General features: G+C 42.6%; 1 protein-coding gene across 3 annotated transcripts in view; it reads right to left on the reverse strand.

Annotated features, from left to right (window-relative positions):
- LOC128327223 (kynurenine/alpha-aminoadipate aminotransferase, mitochondrial-like) overlaps positions 1-23,538 on the reverse strand; it is a 32,304-nt gene that overhangs the window by 5,353 nt on the left and 3,413 nt on the right. For all 3 annotated transcript variants that reach the window (XM_053255706.1, XM_053255707.1, XM_053255705.1), the window contains 11 exons: positions 22,620-22,785; positions 21,559-21,691; positions 18,908-18,982; positions 18,225-18,434; positions 15,951-16,016; positions 13,229-13,311; positions 10,539-10,635; positions 8,097-8,158; positions 4,808-4,872; positions 4,045-4,151; positions 3,227-3,328 (listed from right to left, as the gene is read on the reverse strand). In XM_053255706.1, the coding sequence (XP_053111681.1) occupies positions 3,227-3,328; positions 4,045-4,151; positions 4,808-4,872; positions 8,097-8,158; positions 10,539-10,635; positions 13,229-13,311; positions 15,951-16,016; positions 18,225-18,434; positions 18,908-18,982; positions 21,559-21,691; positions 22,620-22,785 (1,166 nt within the window). The remainder of the gene's footprint in view (positions 1-3,226; positions 3,329-4,044; positions 4,152-4,807; positions 4,873-8,096; positions 8,159-10,538; positions 10,636-13,228; positions 13,312-15,950; positions 16,017-18,224; positions 18,435-18,907; positions 18,983-21,558; positions 21,692-22,619; positions 22,786-23,538) is intronic.

The raw sequence follows: 23,538 nt of genomic DNA on the forward strand, positions 1-23,538 counted from the left end.
CTTCCCCTCACTGAGCATTTTACCTTATCCAGGCAGATAAATGGCGGGCGGCCATTTTCGGCCGGACCTCATCGCTGCCACAGGCCCTCCTTATCGGGCAGTGGGTGTCTGAAAAGGGCCGTGCCACCACCCTTCCTCCTCCCGGGCGGCGGTCAGGGAAGTCCCGCCGCTCATTTCCCTCCCTTCTTCAAATAAAGAAGTTGAAAATCCAAGCTAAGACCCCAATCAGAATTAGCTTTTAAAATTTCAAAATTAAATTATTTAAGAAGCTAAAAACTAAGAATTATAAAAAACTAAAGACTAAAGAACCTACCAAATATAAGCAACAGGTGAAGCATTAAAAAAAGCCTCTTTAAAAAGAACTGTTTTTAGTTAAAAAAAACAAAACAAAACACTGAGAGAGGGAGCATCGTGAAGTAGATGCTGTGCATACAATTCAGTCTGATCTAGCAGCTGGATTACTGCCCTGCTGCTCCCTCAGACATGTAATCTGGGCAATTTACAACTTATCCAACAAGGCTATGCACATGAAGCCCTAGCTGCTTGTTAGATGTGTTTGAAATGTATAGTGAACTGTTAAACACACACACACACACACACACACACCATTTAAGGCCTTTCCAGATGATTTAACTTCCTTATTACTTTAATGAGAATTGCCATGATTCAGCACTAGTGGCAGTATCCTATCACCATGTAATGAAAAGAAAAAATTATTTGCCTTGGACAATACAGGAGAACCTCATTAATCATGGAATCACTATTTGCGGCTCCATGTATCCATGGGGTGTTTTATTGACACCTGTTTCCAGTATCCGCAGATGCTAATGGGTTAATAACCATGTATCTGCATTTCCTAGAGGGCCGTAAGTGACCTCGGAGGTAACTTCGGGCTACCATTTTGTCTCTAGGAAGCCAGGAAGAGACCGGGGGAACTATTTTGTGGCTCATTTGTGGGGAAAATAAAAGGACTTTCCCATGTGTTTTTCCATGGGTTTTTTTGGAGGGGTGGGGAATCCAAGTGTGGAGCCACCATTTGGTGAAAGGGTTAAAAGAACCCAAGCTGCCAATGGGAAATGGCTGCCAAGCCCCACCCCATGGCTTGGGCTCCATAGGAGCCCAGAGCAAACTTCCCCCTCCCACACCCTGGCAAACTCTTCACCAATTATTTCAGGCAGCTCTGACTGCCCGATAGAACATTTCCCCCTTCCTCTCCCTCTCTTGGGGAAACGTCCTATCTGGTAGCCGACGCTGCCTGAAATGACAAGGGGAGAGCTCGCTTGTACTCTCAGTAGCCCAGGCCACAGTCCCTTTGCATGTGACAAGGGGGCATGGCCTGCGCTGCTGAGAGCCCGAACGAGCTCTCCCCTCGTCATTTCAGGCAGCATCAGCTGCCAGATAGGACGTTTTCCCCTTTCTCTCCCTCCAGAGAGGGAGAGGAAGGGAAAAACGTTCCATCGGGCAGTCGGAGCTGCCTGAAATAATTGGTGAAGAGTTCACCTGGGCTCTCTGTGGCCTGGGCGTGGGAGGGCGGAGGCTCGGTGCGTGGGAGGGGGGAGTTTGCTCTGGGCTTCTCCAGAGCCTGAGCCACGCTGCTGTGCGCATGACATCACGTGCACAGGCTTATTGGAGGGGGCCACCGAGTGGGGCTGGACGCAGGCCGCCATTTGGCTGGCTCCGCGCCTGGGGTAATCCTTCCTGGAGGGCATTCCTGAGCACATGGAGGACCAGTGGAGCATTCCAGAGTAAGTTCTGGCCCATTTGGGGGCTGTTTGGGGGCTTTAAATTATTTCCCCTCCACCCTGGAACCTAATCCCCCTTTCCTCATAGACCGAATGCCTCATTACTCGTGGGTCCCTTAGTAGCGGTAGCAGGTGAGGAACAGAACCCCCATGTGTAGCAAAGTTCTTCTGTAGTAAAGTCCTGGTCAAAGGGAGATATGTGCTAAAATGTCAGGGAGTGAAGAACATACAACTTTCATAGAGCAGCAGAAGAACATAAGGTTAATGCAATGGTAGGGCATTGTTACTGAAATAGTGAGAAGCTCTTGTGGTGTTCATTTTTTGTTGTTAAAGGGTTAACTGAGCACTCCTTCACTGCAGTGGTACTGCAGAAACCTTTCAGTGTCTAAAGACATTTTAAGCATATTTTACAAAGTATACACTTCAAATGAAATGGGAAAGCATTTTACAGAATATAACAGGCATTAGCGAGAGGAATTAATCGTGTTGTTTATCACAAGTCATGCCACAGATGATGTGCAAATATGCTCATGGAACTTGTGCAATCATATACGTCCCCACCAGTCACAATTGTAAAAGACTCAGGGTCAAAGTAGATGAGATGGTGGAAGGCCATGATTGGATCGCCAGAAGCTTTTTAAAAAGCAACTGGGGAGGAAGTGTGAACTGGACTGGGCACTAGGGGAGGGTTTTTAAAACTTTGCCCCCCCCCCCCTGCTGTTTTTCAAGTCTCATTAGTAGCTGCGATGAAAAGGGTAAGAACCTCTTTTTCCCAGTGAGGTTAGGCTGTTAGACCACTGGGGAAAATGTGATTTCCCCAGAACTGGTGCTCTGTCTGGAGAAAAGATGTGTGGACTCACATCAACCACTGAGTAACAACTCAGAGATGTAGGTTTGGGCGGGATATAAATATGTTAAACAAACAAGCAAACAAACAATGCATGTTTTATGATGTATCTAGAGATCACGAATTTTTAGAACATGCCTTGTACAGACTTAAAACACAAATAAAATGTGAAATCACGTTTCCAGTAAAGCCAATGACAACATTACTGTTCTATAAAACCAAGAAGCCACAATCCAGTTTGAAGACTGTGTCACTGATTAAGGTGCCACTGATTTTAAACTGTCTAAGTGCATGCGGGATTATGGCCCACACTTTTACTTCTTATTCAATATCAAGATGGTCTCAAATCTTAATGCTACTTTTCATCTGTCCAGTGCTTTTAAATGTTCAAAGTGCTCCAAATGTAATATCTTGTATTTCTCACAATAACTCTTTAAGGTAAGTGCATGCTATGATCGTTCCTGTATTGCAGCGGGGGTTGCAAGGGAGTGGCTTGTCTAAAGCCACTTAATGAGTTCATGTCAGAGACGAGACTTGAATGGGGAAATTTCCTGATTGGTAGCTCAGCCTTTTAGCCATTCATCTACACAAGCTTTCTTTCTCCTACGTGAGCAATGATAGAACAAATTGCACTTGCCTGGTCCATTTCATCCGGAGAAGCAAAAGAGAAGGATACTCTGACGTAGGGGCATGGTTCTGTACCATTAATCATAAAGCCTTTTCCAGGAAGCAAAGCCACCTAAAATGTTGATTTCTTTTGTTATTACTTTGCACATAATGTAACTGCTAATAATACATATACTTAACATTTCATTTATTATCTCCATATGTTTTCATATGGAAGTGAATGGAATGCATGGCTCATAGTAACAGTTATAGTCATAGCAGATGCATATGGGATAAGGAAACTCTTCCATACATAATAAACTAGACAAGAAGAAAACTCACAAGTCTTCTTACAATGCATTTTATATTTAGATGTGATTGCCTTAGGCTAATGCTGACTCATAAGATAACATTCACATTGTTTGTAATATGATACAAGTTCAGGCTTGTAGAACTGGACTTCTGAGCACACATTTGGATTTATTTTTTTAATGCGTTGCATTTTCCTGTCATCCTTTCCTCACAGAATTTCTGCACACATAAAGAGAGGCTGAGGGTTGGCTTTTATTTTCTGGTTATCATCAGATGTAAATGTCTTTTCTAAGATAGTAAACTGTTTTATATAGTACCCAACACAGCATAACAGTGGAAACGATTAAAGCTGAGATTTACACAAATTCATGGACTTTTCTCCCCTGTGGCAAACATTCCAGTACAGTACCCAGTTATATGAACCCACCCACTTCAGTGGGATTAAGAACACACAGCAACATAAATGTTTCCCAGTACCAATATGATAAGTGAATTATAAAACCTCATTTATTTTAAATCTAATTAGAGTTTTCTTACCCCTCTGTCTAATGCTTTTCCTGTGACCATCTGGTGAGTATCAGAAACCCCCTTAATTTTAATCCACAGAAACAGGCCAGCATTCGGAATATACCAGTTTGCTAAACCTAGATGAGAAAGCATAACAACTCAGTGAAAGCATCCTAATGAGTTTCTCAAGCATTGCTGGCTCTGTTCAAACATTCTGTCCAACATATGTGCAATCTGTGTACATATTATTCAGACATTGTGTTCACCCTGCATTTGAGCGGCCTCTGCCCAGGTTCACTAACATATGTGAACTGTGAGGATCTAAAATATTGAGTCCCTAGTACTTTGATCTGGAGACATACGGACATATATAAGAGTAGTTTTTGTTTGTTGAGCAGATGCTACTTGAAATGATTTATGGTCAGTGTCTTCTCTGAACCAGTACAATAGTGTATAGTGCACAGCTAATGTACTTCTTCCACTTGGCATAGAGTTTACATGAAACCATCCTTGGTGGTAGCAGCTGATGCCAGATTCTCCAGGTGATGTGGACAAATAGTCTCATAGGTTGTGCTAAACACTACATGGTAGAGGAGACAACAACGCAGATAGTATTTCAAGTGGCATCTGTTTGATAAAAGTTACAACCCTAGGCAAGTTATTTTTCCACTCCTGTGTAGCTGAAGTCAGACTAGTCTTTGTGTTTCTCTTTTAAATCTTTTCAGGATCTTTTGTGATGTTTTTTCCTCTGGATGAATGGTCTAACTGCCCATGGTTCACTGAGTTCACTGACCTTTCAGCCATTTGTCTGCTGCAGCAAGCATTGCATCCCGCTGCTTTTTGTAGAATTCTGCCACCCTGGAAACAAACAATCAGTGCATGTATTCTTAGAGAGCAAAAGTGGAGCTCATCAGTCAGCCATTGTGCTTCCATTAAATGGTGCCCAGCAAATCAGACAGCACTAATACCACTGGAAAAGCTTTACGGATAGTTGCTTAGGTCAGGTAAAAGATGACAACAGTTTTGTAGAATGGCTAAATCTATTGCTTCTATTATCCATTTCATGTAACAGGCAAAATGAATTTATACCAATGTTTCCAGCATAAGGAGAATGCAATATACATGTGTACCAAAAGAATCTGATGACTCTTTCCATTTAATGCGATCACTTCAGTGCACATATTATTTATTTATCATACTTATGTACCACATATGATGTGCATTTCTAGGCGGTCTACGCTATTTAAAACACACAACATATTAAACAGAGTAAAAACAATAAAACAATTTCACAGATTGAAAAAGTTAACACAATTTCATGGGATAAAAACAGCTTACAATTATTTCAGTTAAAAGCCTAAGAAAAGAGGTGTGTCTTGAGGGTCTTCCTAAAAGCAATCAGAGATAGAGATGCTCTTATTTTGACAGGGAGCATATTCCAAAGTCCTGGGGCAGCCACAGAAAAGGCCTAGTCCTGAGTAACTGGACCTGTCACAAGCCCACCAAACTGAATTAGCCGATCATGAATTTATGACACCGTAGCCGGTTGTAAATGCATCTCTGGTTTCAACTTTACCGATAAGCAACAGGTTTAAAAAGACAGTCTCACCAAAAATACAGAAGCAAATAGTCAAGGCACAAAAGTCCCAATAAATATCCAATAAACCAGGACTTCTAGCAGAATTTCAAAGGTCTAGATTCCGGGGTCACAATCCACCAGACAAGAGTCACGAAGGCTGATTAGATGTGTTGTCTCCAGTGATCTGCTCATGGCACAAACTGCAGAATTTATAGCCAACAGCCAGGTGCTCCAATGCTCCAGCCTGCTAGCTGCTACAAATTCAGTCAGTCTCTTGCTGCCTTCTTGCCGATAGCCGGCTGCTTCTTCTCAACTTCATAACCTGCCATTGATGCTTCTCTCGCCTACATTCTCTGGGAGACAACAGCTGCTTGACCTCCTGCTTGGACTCAGACCCTTCCCTCTGAAGACCACTCTGCCCTATTGGCTCCTCCCATGGCAACCCCTCACCCTGGAACACCTCGGATGCCTCCCCAATTAGATTACGGACCTGATCCTCCTCAGATGTCTCCCTGCTTCCCAGTAAGTGCACTGCCCCCCACTCCTCTTCAGAGTCTTCTGGTAAGGGCATAACAGGACCTTCCCAGACGCAGGGTTCATGACAAAGAAGGTGCTCCTATGCAAAATTGCCCATACTTTGCACACAGCAGCTCATGGGATAGTGCATGCTGCTAGATGTTAGGGATGTGCATGAAATGTGATTCGGACACCAAATCACAGCACATCTCTTTAACACGGAGGGATTACACACTGTTAAAGAGAGCAGGTCCATACCTGCTTCTCTCCCGCTTGCTGCCAGTTCCTTAATCGTGGTACCCGCCTGCCCCCACCAGCTATCATGGTGCGCTGATGGTGCTCTCCCTCAACTGCCCCTGTGCAACGCTGGTACACTGCTCATGTATGGAGGCCATGTGTGTGCCAGCATCACACAGGGCAGCTGGGGGGGGGCACTGTGATTAAGGAAGTGGCAGTGAGCAACAGAGGAGCAGGTATGGACCACATTTTGTGCACGTCTCTACTAGATGTTAGGAGCATGGGCAAGTACTCGGCTCTGAATGTCAGCCACTGCTACACACATATTCTGGCACTTCTGAGCTGGCATAAGATTATTTTCCCCCTTTGTATTTTATTTTGGCTGCTGACCACTTTTTATTTGCCCAGGCCTTTTAATGTGTTGGCTGACATCTAGACTAATGTTCTGCCAGCAGAATCAATTGTGAACAGAAAGGGCATTGCACTAGCACAGGGGTTCCCAACCTGTGATATTCCAGATGTTGCTGAACTACAACTCCCATCATTCCCAGCCACAATTGTAATCCCTCCGCTCTCCCATCCGAATTCGGACATAACAGAGAGGAAGGGGAACTGACTGTGCGGGCTTCCTTCTTGACAGCCCACACAGCCAATCACAGCTGGAGTTGAGGGAGGCGCTTCTGGTTGAAGGGGATGCAGCTGTGGTTCTGCATTTGGATGTACCACAGGCTGTGTCCAACCTTCGGTTGTGGCAACAAAACTCACTACAACCTGCGGGTTCTGATTGGAGTTCCATATCTGAAACCTCGGCTTCATCACCATTGCTACCCAATTGCTTGCATTCGCATGTAATGCTCGGGGAACCTCAGGCCCCTTCAACTGAGGTTCCGTGTTATATGTGAATGCAGCTACTGCCTAACCTGTCCTTTTAAATTATTTGGGGACTACTTTGAATAATTTCCCTTATCATGTCAGCTGTTGTAAATAAATATTTCTCTTGGGAACCATTTTTGCTTTACTTAAAGAACTATTTTTCTAATATGGACTTTTCAGTAGGGTTTGAAATACAGTAATAACAGCAGGTTGGGTTGGGAAAAATTGAGTAGTAGTGAGGAGTATGTATGTTTTGAATTATTATAGCAATGGTTTATATGTATAGTTATCGTGAACTGCGCAGATAGGTAAGCAGGAAGTCAATATTTACTTATGTGTAGAAATGAATGTAATTTGAATGTAAAGCTCTTGTAAAAGCCAATAAAAATTTAAAATGCAAAATAAATAAATATTTCTTCACAAGAATAAAATGCAAAAAGTGAAAAAAAAATGTGGATGCCCATATCTCTCTGAATGTATGTGCCAGCAAAGGTGCAATAGAAAGCAACCAATATTATTAGGGGCTTGAAACCCCTTCTTTTATAGAGACAGGCAATGTTTGTGGCAACATTATTTGAGGCTTATAAAATTATGCATAGTGTGGAGAAAGTGGTCATACAGTAAAACTGATTTGCAGGAGATTTAGAATGTAAAAAGGTTTTCTGAATTTGGATCAAACTGCACCAAATGGTCCATATGCCCCTAGAAGAGACTTCAGGACCATTGAAAGAAATTCCAAGGGCATGCAAAGATGCTTTCTGTGATGTGGAACTGTGAGATACTGAACACATCATCAACTGTTACCTGTATATATGACAATTGATTAAGAAGACACTTAGAGCTTATGGGCTGTGAGCAGTCTAATATTTTCTCTTACCTATCTGTATGCTCCAGGAAACCCTTTTGTCCCCACTTTTCAAATAGTTGTAATACAATGATCTGTGAGAGAAAAGCGAAAAACATCCAAATTAATGTCCTAATCTAAATTATCAGTATCCATTTTATAAGATTTGTAACTTCAATGAGAGTTCTGTTTGTGTAAAAGGCAAACGTATTCAGGGATGTACTAATTTCTTAATAAAATAATTTTAGTTTAAATTACTGGCATCTCTCTCTCTCTCTCTCTCTCTCTCTCTCTCTCTCTCTCTCTCTCTCTCTCTCTCTAAATCCATGGGGATTTCATTGATTGCAGCCTCCACCAAAGGCTTGCAAAAATTTCTTAGAGACACATTCAATTTATGGATTCAGAAAACCTTCAAGGGGGCAGCAACTGAGAGCCAAAGTGCTGTAGTTGATAAAGTGCTTGACATGGAACAGGAAGAACAGTTCTTCTCTGCTCTGTCAGAAAAGCTCAGTGTGTGATTACTTCTCGGCAGTGTGTAACAACTAGTCTGAATGCAGCACTGATGGACATTTTTGTGTCCATTTCACTATCCCCCCCCACCCCATTTCTACAGTTTATATTATTCATGGGAATTTACATGTTGTGAAAGATGCGGGGGAAGGGGTCACAAAAACTGGCACCTCCATTTTGAGAGTCTGTCTGTCTATCATATTTCTATACCGCCTGATATACACATCCCTAGGCGGTGTACAATTCAGAAGACACAACCAATATAAAAACAGTATAAAACAGTTAAAATTTACAAAACAAATAAAACATGGTCACAGATAAAAACACATTAAATAGTGTAATTTTTTTCTTTTAAAAGCCTGAGAGAACAGGTACGTCTTGAGGGTCTTCCTGAAAACTAACAGAGAAGGGGATGCTCTTATTTCATCAGGGAGCATATTCCAAAGCCCTGGGGCGGCCACAGAGAAGGCCTGGTCCCGAGTTGCTACTAAACGAGCTAGCAGAAATAATAACTGGACCTCTCCAAATGATCTTAATAGGCGACAGGGTTCATGACAAAGAAGGCACTCTCTTAAATACCCTGGACCCAAGCCATTAAGGGCTTTATAGGTAATAACCAGCACTTTGTATTGCGCACAGAAACACAGCAGCAGCCAGGGCAATTCTTTCAAAATTGGTGTTATATGGCCCCTTCAGGTTGTCCCTGAGATCAATCTGGCTGCTGCATTCTGTACCAATTGTAGTTTCCAGACTATGTACAAAGGCAGCCCCACATAGAGTGCATTACAGTAGTCATGCCTAGAAGTTACCAACATATGCACCACTGTTTTAAGGTCATTTACCTCCAGAAATGGCTGTAGCTGATGTATCAGCTGAAGATTATAAATGGTACTCCTGGTCACTACCTCAACCTGAGAAACCAGGGAGAGTTTGGGATCCAGGAGCACTCCCAAGCTATGTACCTGATCTTTCAGAGGGAGTGTAACCCCATCCAGAATAGGTAGATATAAACTATCTCCTGACCCCCCCACAGTCAGCACCTCCATCTTATTTGGATTCAACTTCAGTCTGTTATCCCTCATCCAGCCCATTACCACCTCCAGGAAGGCATTTAGGGAAGTTATGCTATTTCCTGATGAAGTTGTTATTGATAAATAGATCTGGGTGTCATCAGCATATTGATAACACCCCACACCAAACCCCCTCATTATCTTTTCCAGAAGTTTCAAGTAGATGTTAAAGAGCATTGGAGATAGTATGGAGCCTTGTGGAACTCCACACTTTTGTTCTCACTTTGCAGAACAACAGTCTCCAAGCAACACCATCTGGAATCTGCCAGAGAAGTAGAAGTGGAACCACTGTTAAAACAGTGCCACCCAATCCCACCTCCCGCAAGCGACACAGAAGGATACCATGGTTGATGGTATCAAATGCCACCAAGATATCCAAAAGGTTCAGCAGGGTCACACTCCCCGTTGATAGCCAACTGGAGACCATCCATCAGGCCGATCAAGGCAATCTCAGCCCATCCAAAAGCCAGTTTGAAATGGGTCTAGATAATTACTTCACATTATTGGCTGCCTTCTGACAGGGTGTGGAAATACAGAATGCCATGGCATCATGACATGAGCATCATTATGACATGGCATCACTATGACATGGCATTAGGACGTGACATCATGACTGTCACATTATGGAGGGTGATGGGCAGAACTCTACATGTACTGATCCCTTAACCCAACAATAAGGTTCTGTCATCCTTTACTTCAAAGTAAAATCCTTTTTAAAAAACATATTTTATATCCCGCTCTTCCTTCAAGGAGCCCAGAACAGTGTACTACATACTTAAGTTTCTCTCAGTAATATGCACATTTAAGAAATCAGTGGGACGTACTTCCAAACAAGTGTAAACAGTATTATGCCTTAATTTTGAAAAACAATCATATATATAGTAGGAAGAATTACCTGTGTAAAAGAGCTGGCCTGCATTGTTGAGACCTGTAGATGTAGAATTACCCTGTCAATAAGAGGTGCAGGTCCTGTTAGATAGCCTACCCTCAACCTAAAGAGAGCACAGGAATTAATTTAAAAACAAGTAATCTAGTAATATTTGTTACATAAAACATTACTACTTTGTGATCTGGTCAGCAGATGTTATAGGATTATGACATCCGTGATGTCTGAGCCACGAATAATTACAAATGTGAACACCAGAATATAGAAATCTACCGAGCTTCCATTTCAATATTGTTCAGTTAACTTTAATGAATGATGCCACGGAGACTGGAAAGTAATATGCGTGATATGTTAATAGCTATGTTAATGCAGTCCGGAATTTGTAATAGGTATAGAATGCGGCAGCCAGGTTGGTCTCTGGGTCATCTTGTAGAGACCATATTACTCCTATTCTAAAATAACTGCACTGGCTACCAATAAGTTTCCAGGCAAAATACAAGGTGCTGCTTATAACTTATAAAGTCCTAAACATATTAGGCCCTGAGTATTTAAGAGAACGTGTTCTTCGCCATGAGCATCATCACCCATTGAGATCATCCAGAGAGGTTTGTCTGCATTTGCCACCAGTTCATCTGGTGGCTACGCAGAGATGGGCTTTCTCTGTTGCTGCCTCAAAACTTTGGAATGCACTCCCTGCTGAAATAAGAGCCTCCCCATCTCTGACAATGTTTTAAAAGTAGGGACATGCATGGAACCGGCTGGCTTGGTTAGGTTCGAGTCCTGACCAGACTTGAACCTGACTGGGCCAGTTTGGTCTGACCCCCCTCAACGCCCCCCCCCCCCGGTCCAGGGTGGGTGGGTTTGTGAAGTTTTTTTAAAAATTTAACCTTTACTCCCTTCGGAGGAGTTCCTTGAGGTGGTGGGGTGGTCCATGGAGGTTCCCCCTCCCCCCGCTGGCCTCCATTCTCACCGCCAGCAGCCCGTTTGGCTGTTTTTTTGGCCTGTTCAGGCCTTCAAACTTTGGCGCGGCAGCCATTTTGGATCATGCCAGGCCTTGCAGAGGCCAATTGTGCAGGCATGGCTTCATCCAAAATGGCCGACGTGCCAAAGTTCGAAGGCCCGTATGGGTAGAAAAATTGGCCGAATGGGCCTCTGGTGGTGAGAACAGAGGTTGGCAGGGGGAAGGGGAACCTCCACGGACTGCCCCCCCGCCACCTCAAGGAAATCCCCCAAAGGGAGTAAGGTTACTTTTAAAAAAAACAACAACCCCCCCACCCAAATGTTCACAACACCCCCCCTTGAACAGTTGGGGGGTGTTCGGTCCAGGGTCGGACTGAACAGGGGGATGGTTTGGTTTGAACTCGGACTGTCAAACCGAACCGGCTCGACGTCAAACCTGTCGAATGTCGAGCTGGTTTGCTCAACCTTATTTAAAAGTCCATAAAGACTCCTTTTTCACCCAAGCTTTTAAACTTGACTGTGGTTTTAAATTGTTTTAAGGTTTTCATTTTTCTTTTAATTTGCTTTATGTTGTTGTAAACTGCCCAGAAACAGAAGTTTGAGGTGGTCTACAAATTTGATGAATGAATGAATGAATAGCTGTTGCGCCACTATTATTAAATAAAGATGGAATTAAGGCACAGAGGAGCCCTTTTCAGCTGTTGCAGAGTAGATGTGAGTGTTCTGCATCTGTATAGGATTGGGCTGCACAATACAAATTATCAGATCCTGAGATTCTATATCAGGTCTCCCTTATGGAGATCCTTCATTAGAATGATGGCTCACCCCTAATGGCATCTTTCCCCAGACTCTAGCTAGTATTACCATTGACTCTCCATAGGCTTAAATATAGCCATGAAGAAGACCTGATATGGAACCTTGGTACAGCCGGACACACTGGCCACCTTTGGACATAACGTGGAACTGGACCCACAGTTCCACGCCCCTCCCCTCGCTCTTCTGTCACATTTGGACAAAATGGAGAGCTACCTCTCTGTAGTCTCGCTGACTGCAGGGAGAAGAGAGAACTGGCTGTGCGGGCTTTCTTCTTTCACGAAGGACAGCCTTCACAACCAATAGCAGCTGGAACAAGGGAGGAGATTCCTCCCTCAACTCCGGTTTCAGAGGGGTGAAACTGTGGTGCCAGCATTCAGATGTAACACCAGAACCGCAGTGTAACTAGAGTTGGAGGCAGTGAAACTATATGATAACCAAAGGTTCATTTCACAGTTTGGGTAGGGAAATCGCAGGTCCATTTTTTTGTCAAAACTGTGGTTGCTCGCATTTGGACATACAGCTTCAGAAACCGGAGATGAAGGGACCTCTAGATCCGTGTTATGCGCAAATGCGGCTTATGTATATTTAGTTACTCTGAAGGAAATCCCAGTGAGTTCAATGAGAATTATTACCAAGTGTGGACAGGATTGCAGCCTACACATCTTATTCATTAATTTAGTGACTCGTTTGCTATATTAATCTTTATCTGTTTTGCATTGTAGAAAGCCTACTGGAATTTGCTTCAAGGAGGTTGTGAAATCATTGGAAACTCCATAGTCACAGAAGGGACATTTGAATTTGCAACATTTGACAGCCGCAAATTTCTCTGTAGATTCTTTGTCCAATGGCTTTAATTCAAAATTCCCATTTTCAGTTTATGTTCAGTACACTGATGATGTTCAATACGTTGAGAGTGCACTTACCCAGAGGAAATAACTTTAGAGAAAGAATCACATCTGATGACTCGACCATCAACATCCATAGACAGAAATGAAGGTGCTTTTGTCTTAAAATAAACAGATATATTATTCAAACAAACTCATTGTTTATTACTATCCTTCAACAAGCAAATATGGTTTAGTTCACAGATGAGTTTTGTGGAAATAAGCTATATTTTAACTTTATTACAGTCCGCAACCAATATTAACATCCTTGGATTGAAACATCTTAAAACAAAGTCTCAATACAATTATACATAAATATGTATAATAAAGTAGCATAAGAAAAATGGGCAGCAATTCTTAATTCATTCAGTGACGAATTCTACAAATTATAGCACAAAACCACACAACTTTGTATGTTGTTTTATTATATAGTAACCAAGCGATACAGAACTCATCCAAACATCCAAGAAATTTTCCTATCATAGGCATTATTAGCTCTCTCTGTGAATCTTGATATAATTGATAGAACAGAAACATATACTCAATAGATTCAACTACATCAGCACCACAGGGACATTTTCATTCTCCATAGGGTTCTAATATAGGGAATGTTGGGATATCTTCCTTCTGAAACTGCTGAGGGAAGGGTATCAGATCTTGCTCTCACAAATGGTCTCCTATGTGATGGGGTTACAAGCAATTTGAAGTAATTAGCCAATCTACTCCCCTGATTCTGGTGCCAACTTTACAGCACTGAGGAATCTGTGCTATATCATTCTGGTCTATATCTGACTGTTAGCTGTTGCTTAACCATTGACTTTAACTGCTCTGTATCTACATTAATCTGAAATGATAAATCCAAACAAATGGTTCAAAATTTAATATTTATAGAGGCTATTACCACTGATGAACAAAACTGGGCTAAGGGAGCCCAGCCCAGTTTGGCATGCATGTGTGAACCATTGGGATAGTGTCCAATCCCAGTGGCACCATGGTGGCAAACCTGCTTATGGAGCCTCCCCTCAAAACAGGGTTAGAAGAGCGAGTGCTCTCCTAACCCCATTTTGCCAATTGTGTGTCAGCTGCGGCTGCTTGCAGCCACGGCTGGCTGACTCGATTCTAATATTTATGGCTGATGCACTCCTTGATGCATATTGAATCATATATTCTTTTATGCACCCATCTACGACCAGGAGCTTGTACCACTATTCTCAAATATTTAAACACCTTAAGCTGCTCAATCTCATGACTGTTTATGTACCACCTCCTCTCTCTCTCTCTCTCTCTCTCAAAAGCCATTATTTTGGTTTTTTCATCTTCACTATATTTGCCCAATATCTGCAGGATTCTTGTAAGCCCCATAGGAGTTAGCCACAAAATTGCCACATCATCTGCAGCCAAGATCAAACTATGTCTTGGAGGGAGTAAGGATACAACCTTGTTTAACCCCTCTTTCTGTAGAAATAGGGGCTGAAAGATGGCCTTGTGGGTTACATCTAACTCTTAGGTTGGTATCCTGGTAGAGCTGACCAATTAATAGAAGCAATCTTCTACAAATTCCCTTAAAATTGTGCCTCTACTAATGGAATCGGATGCAAATCTGAAATCTCTGAAGGCCACATAGAGTGCAGATTTAGTTCTAAACACGAGCACTTTTCTACAAGGGGTTGCAATACTAATATCTGGTCTGTGCTGGTGGTGATAAGCGAACATGGTCTTTCCCAGAATGTGGTCTAAGAGAAGGTTTTGCTGCCCACATGGAAGAGGGAAGGCCCTTATCGCCTATGGGGAGCTGTGGTAATGGTGTGCAGAACATTTTGGGGTGAGAGTCAAGGATGGTGCATGGACATGGGATGATGACATCACTGAGCCAGCCTCAGCAACATGCTAGGTGTGGGCCTAGTGAGGCCGAGGTCTGTGTATGGTTTTCTAGATCCAACCTGCAGTGCAGAGCCCCTCTCCTCTGTGGATTATACGTTAAAACGATGAATGTGCTGCTATTTTGCACCACCACAATGAATTTAGAAAAGATAATGCCCTAGTTCTATCATTATTACAATTCTGGAAACACTGAAGTGTGTGTGTAAACATTAGTTCCTTGTTCTGCTTAAGAGTCTTTTTTGTCCTAAAAGTTGACTGTATATTAATGTATTTATATGAGGAACAGCTCTAATTTGCAAATCTTCCAACATAAATATCAAAATTATTTAATTATGACATCCTTAGAAATAGAAACTAAAGAGCACATAATGTGCTGAGAAGCACATGAAAGAAACCTTTTTAAAAAGCGTACTTAATATTCTTTAGATATCACAAGAGACTTGTCAGACATCTGGAGGCTTGAACCAGAATCTATGAGAATAAGACAATTATTTCCTGTTTCCAGTGCCATCAGGGCTACTGGGTAGAACAAGGTACCATAAATAGTTCAAGTTGGAACTTTCACAGAACACCCATAATTCTCCTGACCTAAAAAGTCATGTTATCCCAGAGAGTCAATGTTGTGTCACTGGTTGATTTAAAGAGCGCTACGCCAGGACAACTTCCTTATCCGAGTCTAGGCAATGTTGCCAAAGGAAGCCAGAAGGTCCTCTCTTTGTTCTGCCAGACTACTGGCCTTCAACCTGCAGGTTACAAAGGTACTCACCTGCCCTTGGACCGGAATGTGTGGGGAAACTTAAAATCTGAAAGTGGTGTTCTTTTCAAAAGATGAAAGCATACATAATGATATATATCCTTTCATGAATAGGTTTGTTTTTACCTTTCCAAACTGAAGAAAATAGTATGGGTCATCTTCTATGATGAGGAAGTTGTATTCTCTGGCAAGCTAAAAGCCAATACAGCAACAAAAAGAAACATATGTCGTGAAAATTATCTATACATACAAGATGGTTTGTCAATAAACTGAGGAGATAGTTGTTGTATCAACATTTTAATAATTTGTTTAGAATTTCTGCCAAGTTTGAGTCAAAGGCCATATTCCACATTTGGTGCTTTGTTTAAAAACAAGTTAATTTCATTTATACATTGCTTGGAACCACAAAATACATCTTAGTACTTGCTGGTCTTGAACTGGTCTAACTATAATTTTTTTTTTTGAGCCCTCTTCCGATTGAGTTCGATTGCTCTGGTTATGGAATCTTTCTGAAAGAGGCTGCTTATAAGTATTTCCAGATTTTTCTTGAGCAGTCGCTTATCTCCATATTTATGACTCTGTGATTCTTGCTCCTGTTCCTTCCCCCTGTAGAGTGCATTTTTGTCATTATTTGCTCCTCTTCTGGCAAATTCACAACCCTACAGCAGCCACTGAGGCCTGTTGCCTCATTTGAGAAAGAGCCAGATACTGGCCTAGATCTCACTGAGGCAGTAAACTTGTGTCTTGACTGCACCACTTGAGGAGTCAAATCATATAATGCTCCTGCATCCAAAAGGTTCCTGCTTACAGAAAACTAGCATGTCAGAGAGAAGGCTAGACTAGAATCATTTCCCATGGCAGGCTAGTTTTCTGTGTTCAGGGAATTCTCTTTTATGGAGGAGAATTCAATCATGTGAACCCTCACATGCAGTCTGAAGTGACACAGCCAGATATGTTGGAGATGCAGCTCCTGATGGCATCAGCTTTTTCATACAGTGTACAATTAATTTATTGAATTCTTGGCCATGGGATGTGGTGATAGCTACCAGCTTGGATGGCTTTAAAACGAGCTTATACAAATTCATGGAGGACAGGTCTATCAATGCCTACTAGTCTGGTGGCTGTGGGCCACCTCCAGCCTCAGAGGCACGATGCCTCTCAATACCTCAGAGGCACGATGCCTCTCAATACCTCAGAGGCATGATGCCTCTCATGATTCGGGGGAGCAATAGCAGGAGAGAGGGCATGCACATACCTCTTGCCTGTGGGCTCCCCAGAGGCATCCAATAGGCTACTGTGAGAAACAGAATGCTGGACTAGATAGGCCTTAGGCTTGATCCAGCAGGGTTGTTCTTAAGTTCTTAACTCTTAGCACCAGCAACCCTATTGACCACTAGGGGCATTAGGGTTAGAGACAGTGAGCAAGGGCATTTCCCCCTCTGACCACACTTTTCCTACTCTGATCCCCCTTTGTTAGACTGATAGTCTCAGGTTTCATTCTCCCACCTGAGAGAGAGACTTCTTTCTTCTCCCTCACCTCTTCCTGTATGTAGCTAGCAATGAGGCATGCAGACCTCAGTGTATCTTCCTGATGGATTTCCTAAATAAACTACTTTATTTAGAACTTTAACTCCATGTTTCCAGATGATATTAATTAGTAGTGCTCTCCTTACTTGTGCACTTCCGCTGCAGCTCCCCTTCAAGCTCTCTAACAAGATGAAGGTTTACTGACTCAGAACTAGGTCTCTGCTATAACTTCCTGGACTTATCACCAATCCTGAAACTAGAATGTTTATCCATCCTTTCCTGTTCTTCAGGGGCATAGCAAGGTTGGAGGGGGCCCAGAGACAAGATTTTAAAATGGGGCCCCTGCTGATACACACACACAAACACACTTCACAATATATAGTGCACTCACACTCACATCCCCATTATGAATACGGTGAATACCTAGTTCACATTGAATCTAGTTTTTTTTACTCTCTGCTACTCTCTGCTCCTGCCGATCTCCAAGAGACGCAACATAATTCATAGGGGGTGCAACACGGGTGGGCGGGGAGTCATGTGGTGTGCCTCTGGGGGGCCCCTTGAGGCAGTGGGGCCCCAGGACGACTGCCTCCCCTTGCCTAATGGTAGTTACTCCCCTGCTGTTCTGCCATCTCTTTCTTGCTGCCTTGGCCTATTTTTGCCTCTCCGTAGTACCAGGATTTCTGCCCGTCCTTTGTGGTTCCTAAGCTTGAAATAGTTCTGGCAAGAGAAAGTCCCTTCCATTTGCTGCTGCATTCACAGTGCTGCCTCTACTAAAGCTCTGCTGTAGGTACTGGTCCAGAACTGTCTAGCACTGAAGTTGCCTTTGTTTCTCCTTGCAAAGTGTGACAGTGTCAGGACTCCATGCATTACCTGGTAAATCTCTTTTTTGCGTTCTGCTGTCAAGGAACTTCCAGAAGGGTTGCCACCATTTGGAACGGTGTATAGGAACTTCAGGGTCTTGCCTTGGAACTTATGTACATTGTCAGTTCTCCACTGAGAAAGGACTTCCTTCAAGGCATTTGGAATGATACCATGCTGGTCGCTAGGGGCTTTGATAATGTTACATCCCAAGGGCCTTAGCTAGAAGAAGATATTGCATATAATCCAATATCCAAGCAAGAAAAACAATTCAAGTCAGGACATTTTCCAGCAGAAGCTAAACTTAAAAGCCATTCTCATTTTGTACTCCGGAAAAAGAATTGGGAGCTGTAATGTGCAAGTGGAAGTAAAAATATTAGTGACATAGAGGGATGTGAAAAGTAGATGGGCAAGAAGGGGCAGTGGGACCCAATTTATTAGCTTGTTTATAAACAGTCAGAATCTAGTTCTGATATTCTCTTTTTTGTTGTAAACCACCCAGAGATGGAAGTTTGAGGCAGTGTACAAACAAACACAAATAGGCCACTCTAGGTCTGAGAAGTGCACAGCCCCAATATCAACCTTTACAAAGGCTTATCTGCTGGACAAAGAGGCTCATCTAAAACTTAAACAAACAAACAAACAAACCCCAATTGGCTCATCCGCATGGTTACAAACCTCCGAAGGCAACTCACCCCTGACAGTATCCCAGGAAAATTTGGTTCATCAACAAGGACGTTATCTCCTGGATTAAGAAGCATATCGAAAACCTGCGAAACATGAAAATCAAAGCTTCATCATCATGATGAGCATTCCACTGTGACTGAACTAGTTTTTAGTGGAGCTTTCCCCTTCAAGTTTTACTATTGAAACATAATGATTTGCCAGTTATGGACTAAAACAAATGTAATAATGGCAAAAGAAGACATCCATAGTATTGTGAGAGCTCTTCTTATACTTGAGAATAAATTTGTGGTTCAGAAAAGGGAGATACTATGAATGGCTAGAGTACAGACAGAGGTGCATCTAGGTAATTAAAGGCTTCTGGAGCACCCCCCCCCCCCCGCAAGTTAAGCATCATCCCCCTACACACACACACACACACACACGTGACACACACACAGTTTTTTACTCGTGGGTTCTTGAGGGCACAAATAGCAACTGAACTCACAAGAATGTAATATAAAACAGGTATAATTATGCAAATATGCATTTGAACACATAACGTATTCCCATCCCACACATTTCTTTCCCCACTCCCCCCTCTGTCTCTAAAGCAGCCAGCACAGGTCACAATCACACTCAGCTTCCCAGCCAGTAGTGACCACACCACCCCGGACAGACTAAGGAGGATTTGGGGGTCCTCAGGGGGTGTGGAAGTCCTGGACTTCAGCCCCAAAGTCCAGAGCTAAGACCGCCACTGAGTGCAGATAATGCTGGAAAAAAACAGTTGGCGTGACCTTCTTTCCTATCTTTAGGTCCTGCAAGAGATCCTCCAAAGGGAGGGGAGTGGGCGGAGAAGGGAAGCACTCTGTACTTGCATATTTCTATTTAGAAGGGTGTCAGATGTTTGTTTTCAGTTTTCACAATCCCCTTGCTGATGAGTAATTTAATTGCTCATTAAAGAACAGAGATCTGCTTCAGAGGCGCTCTTACCCCTGGACCTTTACAAAAGAAAAAAGAAGAAGAAGGGGGGGGGAAAGACCGCCGCTGCGTGGTGGCGGGGAGGAGGGGAGAGTTCCCCTTTAAGGAGGAGATGTTTACCCAGGGGGAAGGTGGGATGGGGTGCTGAAGTTGCGGTTGCAGGAAGAGTGGGGTAGCAAGGAGGGGAGAGTTCCCCCTGTTACCCTCTGTCTGTGTCTGGGATAGGAGGGAGGTGGTGAGCTTTGTCCAGCTCCACTCCCTCCTCCCTGCATCCCGCTGCCTCCTGGTGGTGGGGGCAGGGATTTCCACTGCCAGAAATTCCAATTTATCAATGCACACAGTCCTAGCACATGCTGCACAGCTTTAGGTGGAGCCAATCCACCCTTACTGCTGTGGGCTCTAGGTGAATCCACCTGTGATGCTGCAAGTTTGCAGTAAAGCCCTGGTAGTTTTCAGCAGTTGTGCAAGAATTTAACTCGTGCTTCTAGAGCACAGGTCGGCTATCTGAAGCATTTGTGTTCTTGGACAAACTCCTGAATCACTGGGGATTTACTGTGACCCAGTAGCAGTGCAGACAAATTGGCTCTGTCCTCCAGCAAATTGGCCACGGCTAGCTTGCCTACTGGCCAGCTCTTCAATGTTTGTCCGCCTGCTTTCCTCCCTGAGCCTGCTTGCTTCTCCAGAGCAACCCAACCAACTTTCTCTGCAAGCCTCTTCAGACCCTCTATTTAATTTTATACTCCACTGCCTGGAATGTTTAGGTAGTCCCATCCAATCCTAGCCCAGCTGCCAACTTTTAAATTGATTGGCCAAAGCCTTCACCTGCAGAGTTCCTACTGCTTTAATTCAATTGGTTAAGCCTTCATCTGTGGAGCTCTTCTCACTGGGCAGTCTAAGATGCCACCAAAACCCTAAGCTTTGTCAAAACTACTGCATCCTAACAGACAAGATAGTACATTGATGTTAGCCAATATTTCAAGTCCCCCCCCCACTGGATGGGTCCCCCCCCAGCATTTATAGAAGTAGCAGAAATAATGCTTATTTACATATGATAAATTTATCCTACATAAAATTATCATACAAAAATGATGATAAAAATAGGCCAGAATTCTGCTGAATAAAACTTCTTAGGATTCAACCCCAAACCAATTTATATGGGACTAAACCCATGGGAGTAAACCCAGTGAAATAAATGGACGTACCTATATTTATCTACTTAGAATCAATGTGTCAAAATTACATAACTGAACGACTGGAAATTGTCTTATCTAGTTATGGCTCTACTGGGAACAAGATTTGCTGGCTGACATCCAGACTGGATAACTTATGAGCAGTCCCATTTAAATTAACAGAACAAGTTAGTAGCGACTCTTATCTTATTGATTTCAATGGAACTGCTCATGAGTAATTCATTCTGGATGTCAGTCATATGTGCAGAAATCTTTCCTAAGAAATCATGACATCTGATAGGAGAAAAAACCCCTATCTATGAATAGTACGTTTATTTTGCACAGTGCTCATGAAGCACTCAGCACAAATACTTCTGTGTATTAATTTTGCTCATCTATGATGGAGAGAATCACCAATACAAAAATATCCTTCTAGTTTCAATTACATTGCAGTAGAAGAACTCACTGAGTCAAAGCATTTAATCCCATTTTGAAAATTAACAATTTCATGCTGATGTTCAAATTGCCCATACTTTATTAATTCCATCCAGGCTGCCTGCAGTGATGCATATCTTCATTTGTCCTTTCTCAGGAGCATACTTAGCTGTTGGTGGGTTATGGAGCTTCATCTGTAAGTCTTCTAACCAGGACAATAATTCGTGAATTCTAGAAAACAGATTTTATTCTTTTTTAGTATATTCAATAATTCACACATAACATGCAACTTCTGCTTAGTTCAATATTAAGGTGATGAATAACAAAGCCTAATTCACAGACTTTTAAATTTATTTAGAAATTAATATAAGAAGCATTTATTTCTGAAGACTAGCATTGTATTTCTTTGGATTATCTGGAAGTGTAAAGATCAGTCATTTGTGTAAAGAACTGGAGAACTGATTCCTTTAGAGTTGCTCAAGCTAATTCAATATCCCACCAAGTATTAAACACCTCCCCATTGTTTTGTAAATTATCTGAGTAGTTATTAAATAAGATGAAAACTACTCCTGCACTTATGTCCCTTCCTTTGTTCCTACCTACCTACCTATCTATCTACTATCCATCCATCAATCCAGATGGTGTGCCATTTGGTGACAGATTGGGGTCACCAAATGAAATTCTTTGGCATTTCACACAATGCATAATTAACTGATGGAATTTATTACCACCAGATAAGTTATTGGCATCTGTTTAGGTGACTTTTAAAAAGTGTTCGTCAAATTGATGGAGGATAGATTCATCAACCACTCTTAGTCATGATGGTTTAGTAGAACCTCTGTCTTCAGAGACACTGAATATCAGTTCTGGGGCAACAACGCCATGGAAGGGATACTCTCTCCCATATTTGGTTTGTGGGCTTCCACAAGGCATGTGACCACTCAATGTCGGAACAGGATGTGGATTAAATGGACATCTTGGTCTCAGCCAGCAAGACTCTTATTGTTCCTGGCTAATGGCAAACCACCCACTCCATGTTCCAGCCCCAGCATGGGAAATCTTTTATTCTTATACAACTTTATGACTAATGACTTTATGACATTTTTGTGACTAAATGGAGTTTAAAAATAAAACACGGTGTATGGCTTTTGGTGAATACCCATTTGTAGGACAATACTGGAGTGCTCTCTTCATAAGCTGCTCCCTAATTTCAAGGGTGGTTCCATCAACAAGGCTGATACTTGCTGCTTTTATTGGGAAAGAGTCAGGGTTCGGCATACCCCCAGAAAGCATTATCACAGAGGACATCTTCTTTGCCAGCTTAGCTATTGTTAACATAAGTAAGAAAGGATTAATTGAGAGATTTGGAAGCTACATGACACAACCAACTCTAACAGAAATATTTGCATGAATATATTTTTATAGGAAGCCAAATACATATTGTTCTTAATCCACTCTGATGCTATCCACTTTTCTTGTACCATTGACAATGAACTTAGTTTATACTCTACAGAGGGACAGTAAACATGACAATAGTTACTGATGAGTAAAATCTACAAGTTTTTGCTCTGTATAAACAGCTGACTAAGGGAGGAGCTCTGGTCTTGTGGTAGCAAGCTTGACTTGTCCCCTTAGCTAAGCAGGGTCCACCCTAGTTGCATATGAACGGGAGACTACACGTGTGAGCACTGTAGGATATTCCCCTCAGGGGATGGAGCTGCTCTGGGAAGAGCTTCTAGGTTCCCAGTTCCTTCCCTGGCATCTCCAAGATAGGGCTGAGAGATATTCCTGCCTGCAGCCTTGGAGATGCTGCTGCCAGTCTGTTAAGACAATACTGGGCTAGATGGACCGAGGGTCTGACTCAGTGTATGGCAGCTTCCCATGTTCCTATGACTCAGGTAAGCACATACAATGAGGATTTCTAGTTGGAGGTTGATAGGCACAATGTGGTGATTGAAGGCCAAACTGCCATTATATTAAAGCCATCAGTGATTAATGGACTTAACCAGGAAGTGGACCATCAGTAGTCCTTTTACGTCAAAAAATCTGTCACAGAGAGGATGACCCAACCCAGGATT

This window comes from Hemicordylus capensis, chromosome 5, assembly GCF_027244095.1.
Source record: "Hemicordylus capensis ecotype Gifberg chromosome 5, rHemCap1.1.pri, whole genome shotgun sequence".
In the NCBI taxonomy this organism is placed as follows: Eukaryota; Metazoa; Chordata; class Lepidosauria; order Squamata; family Cordylidae; genus Hemicordylus; species Hemicordylus capensis.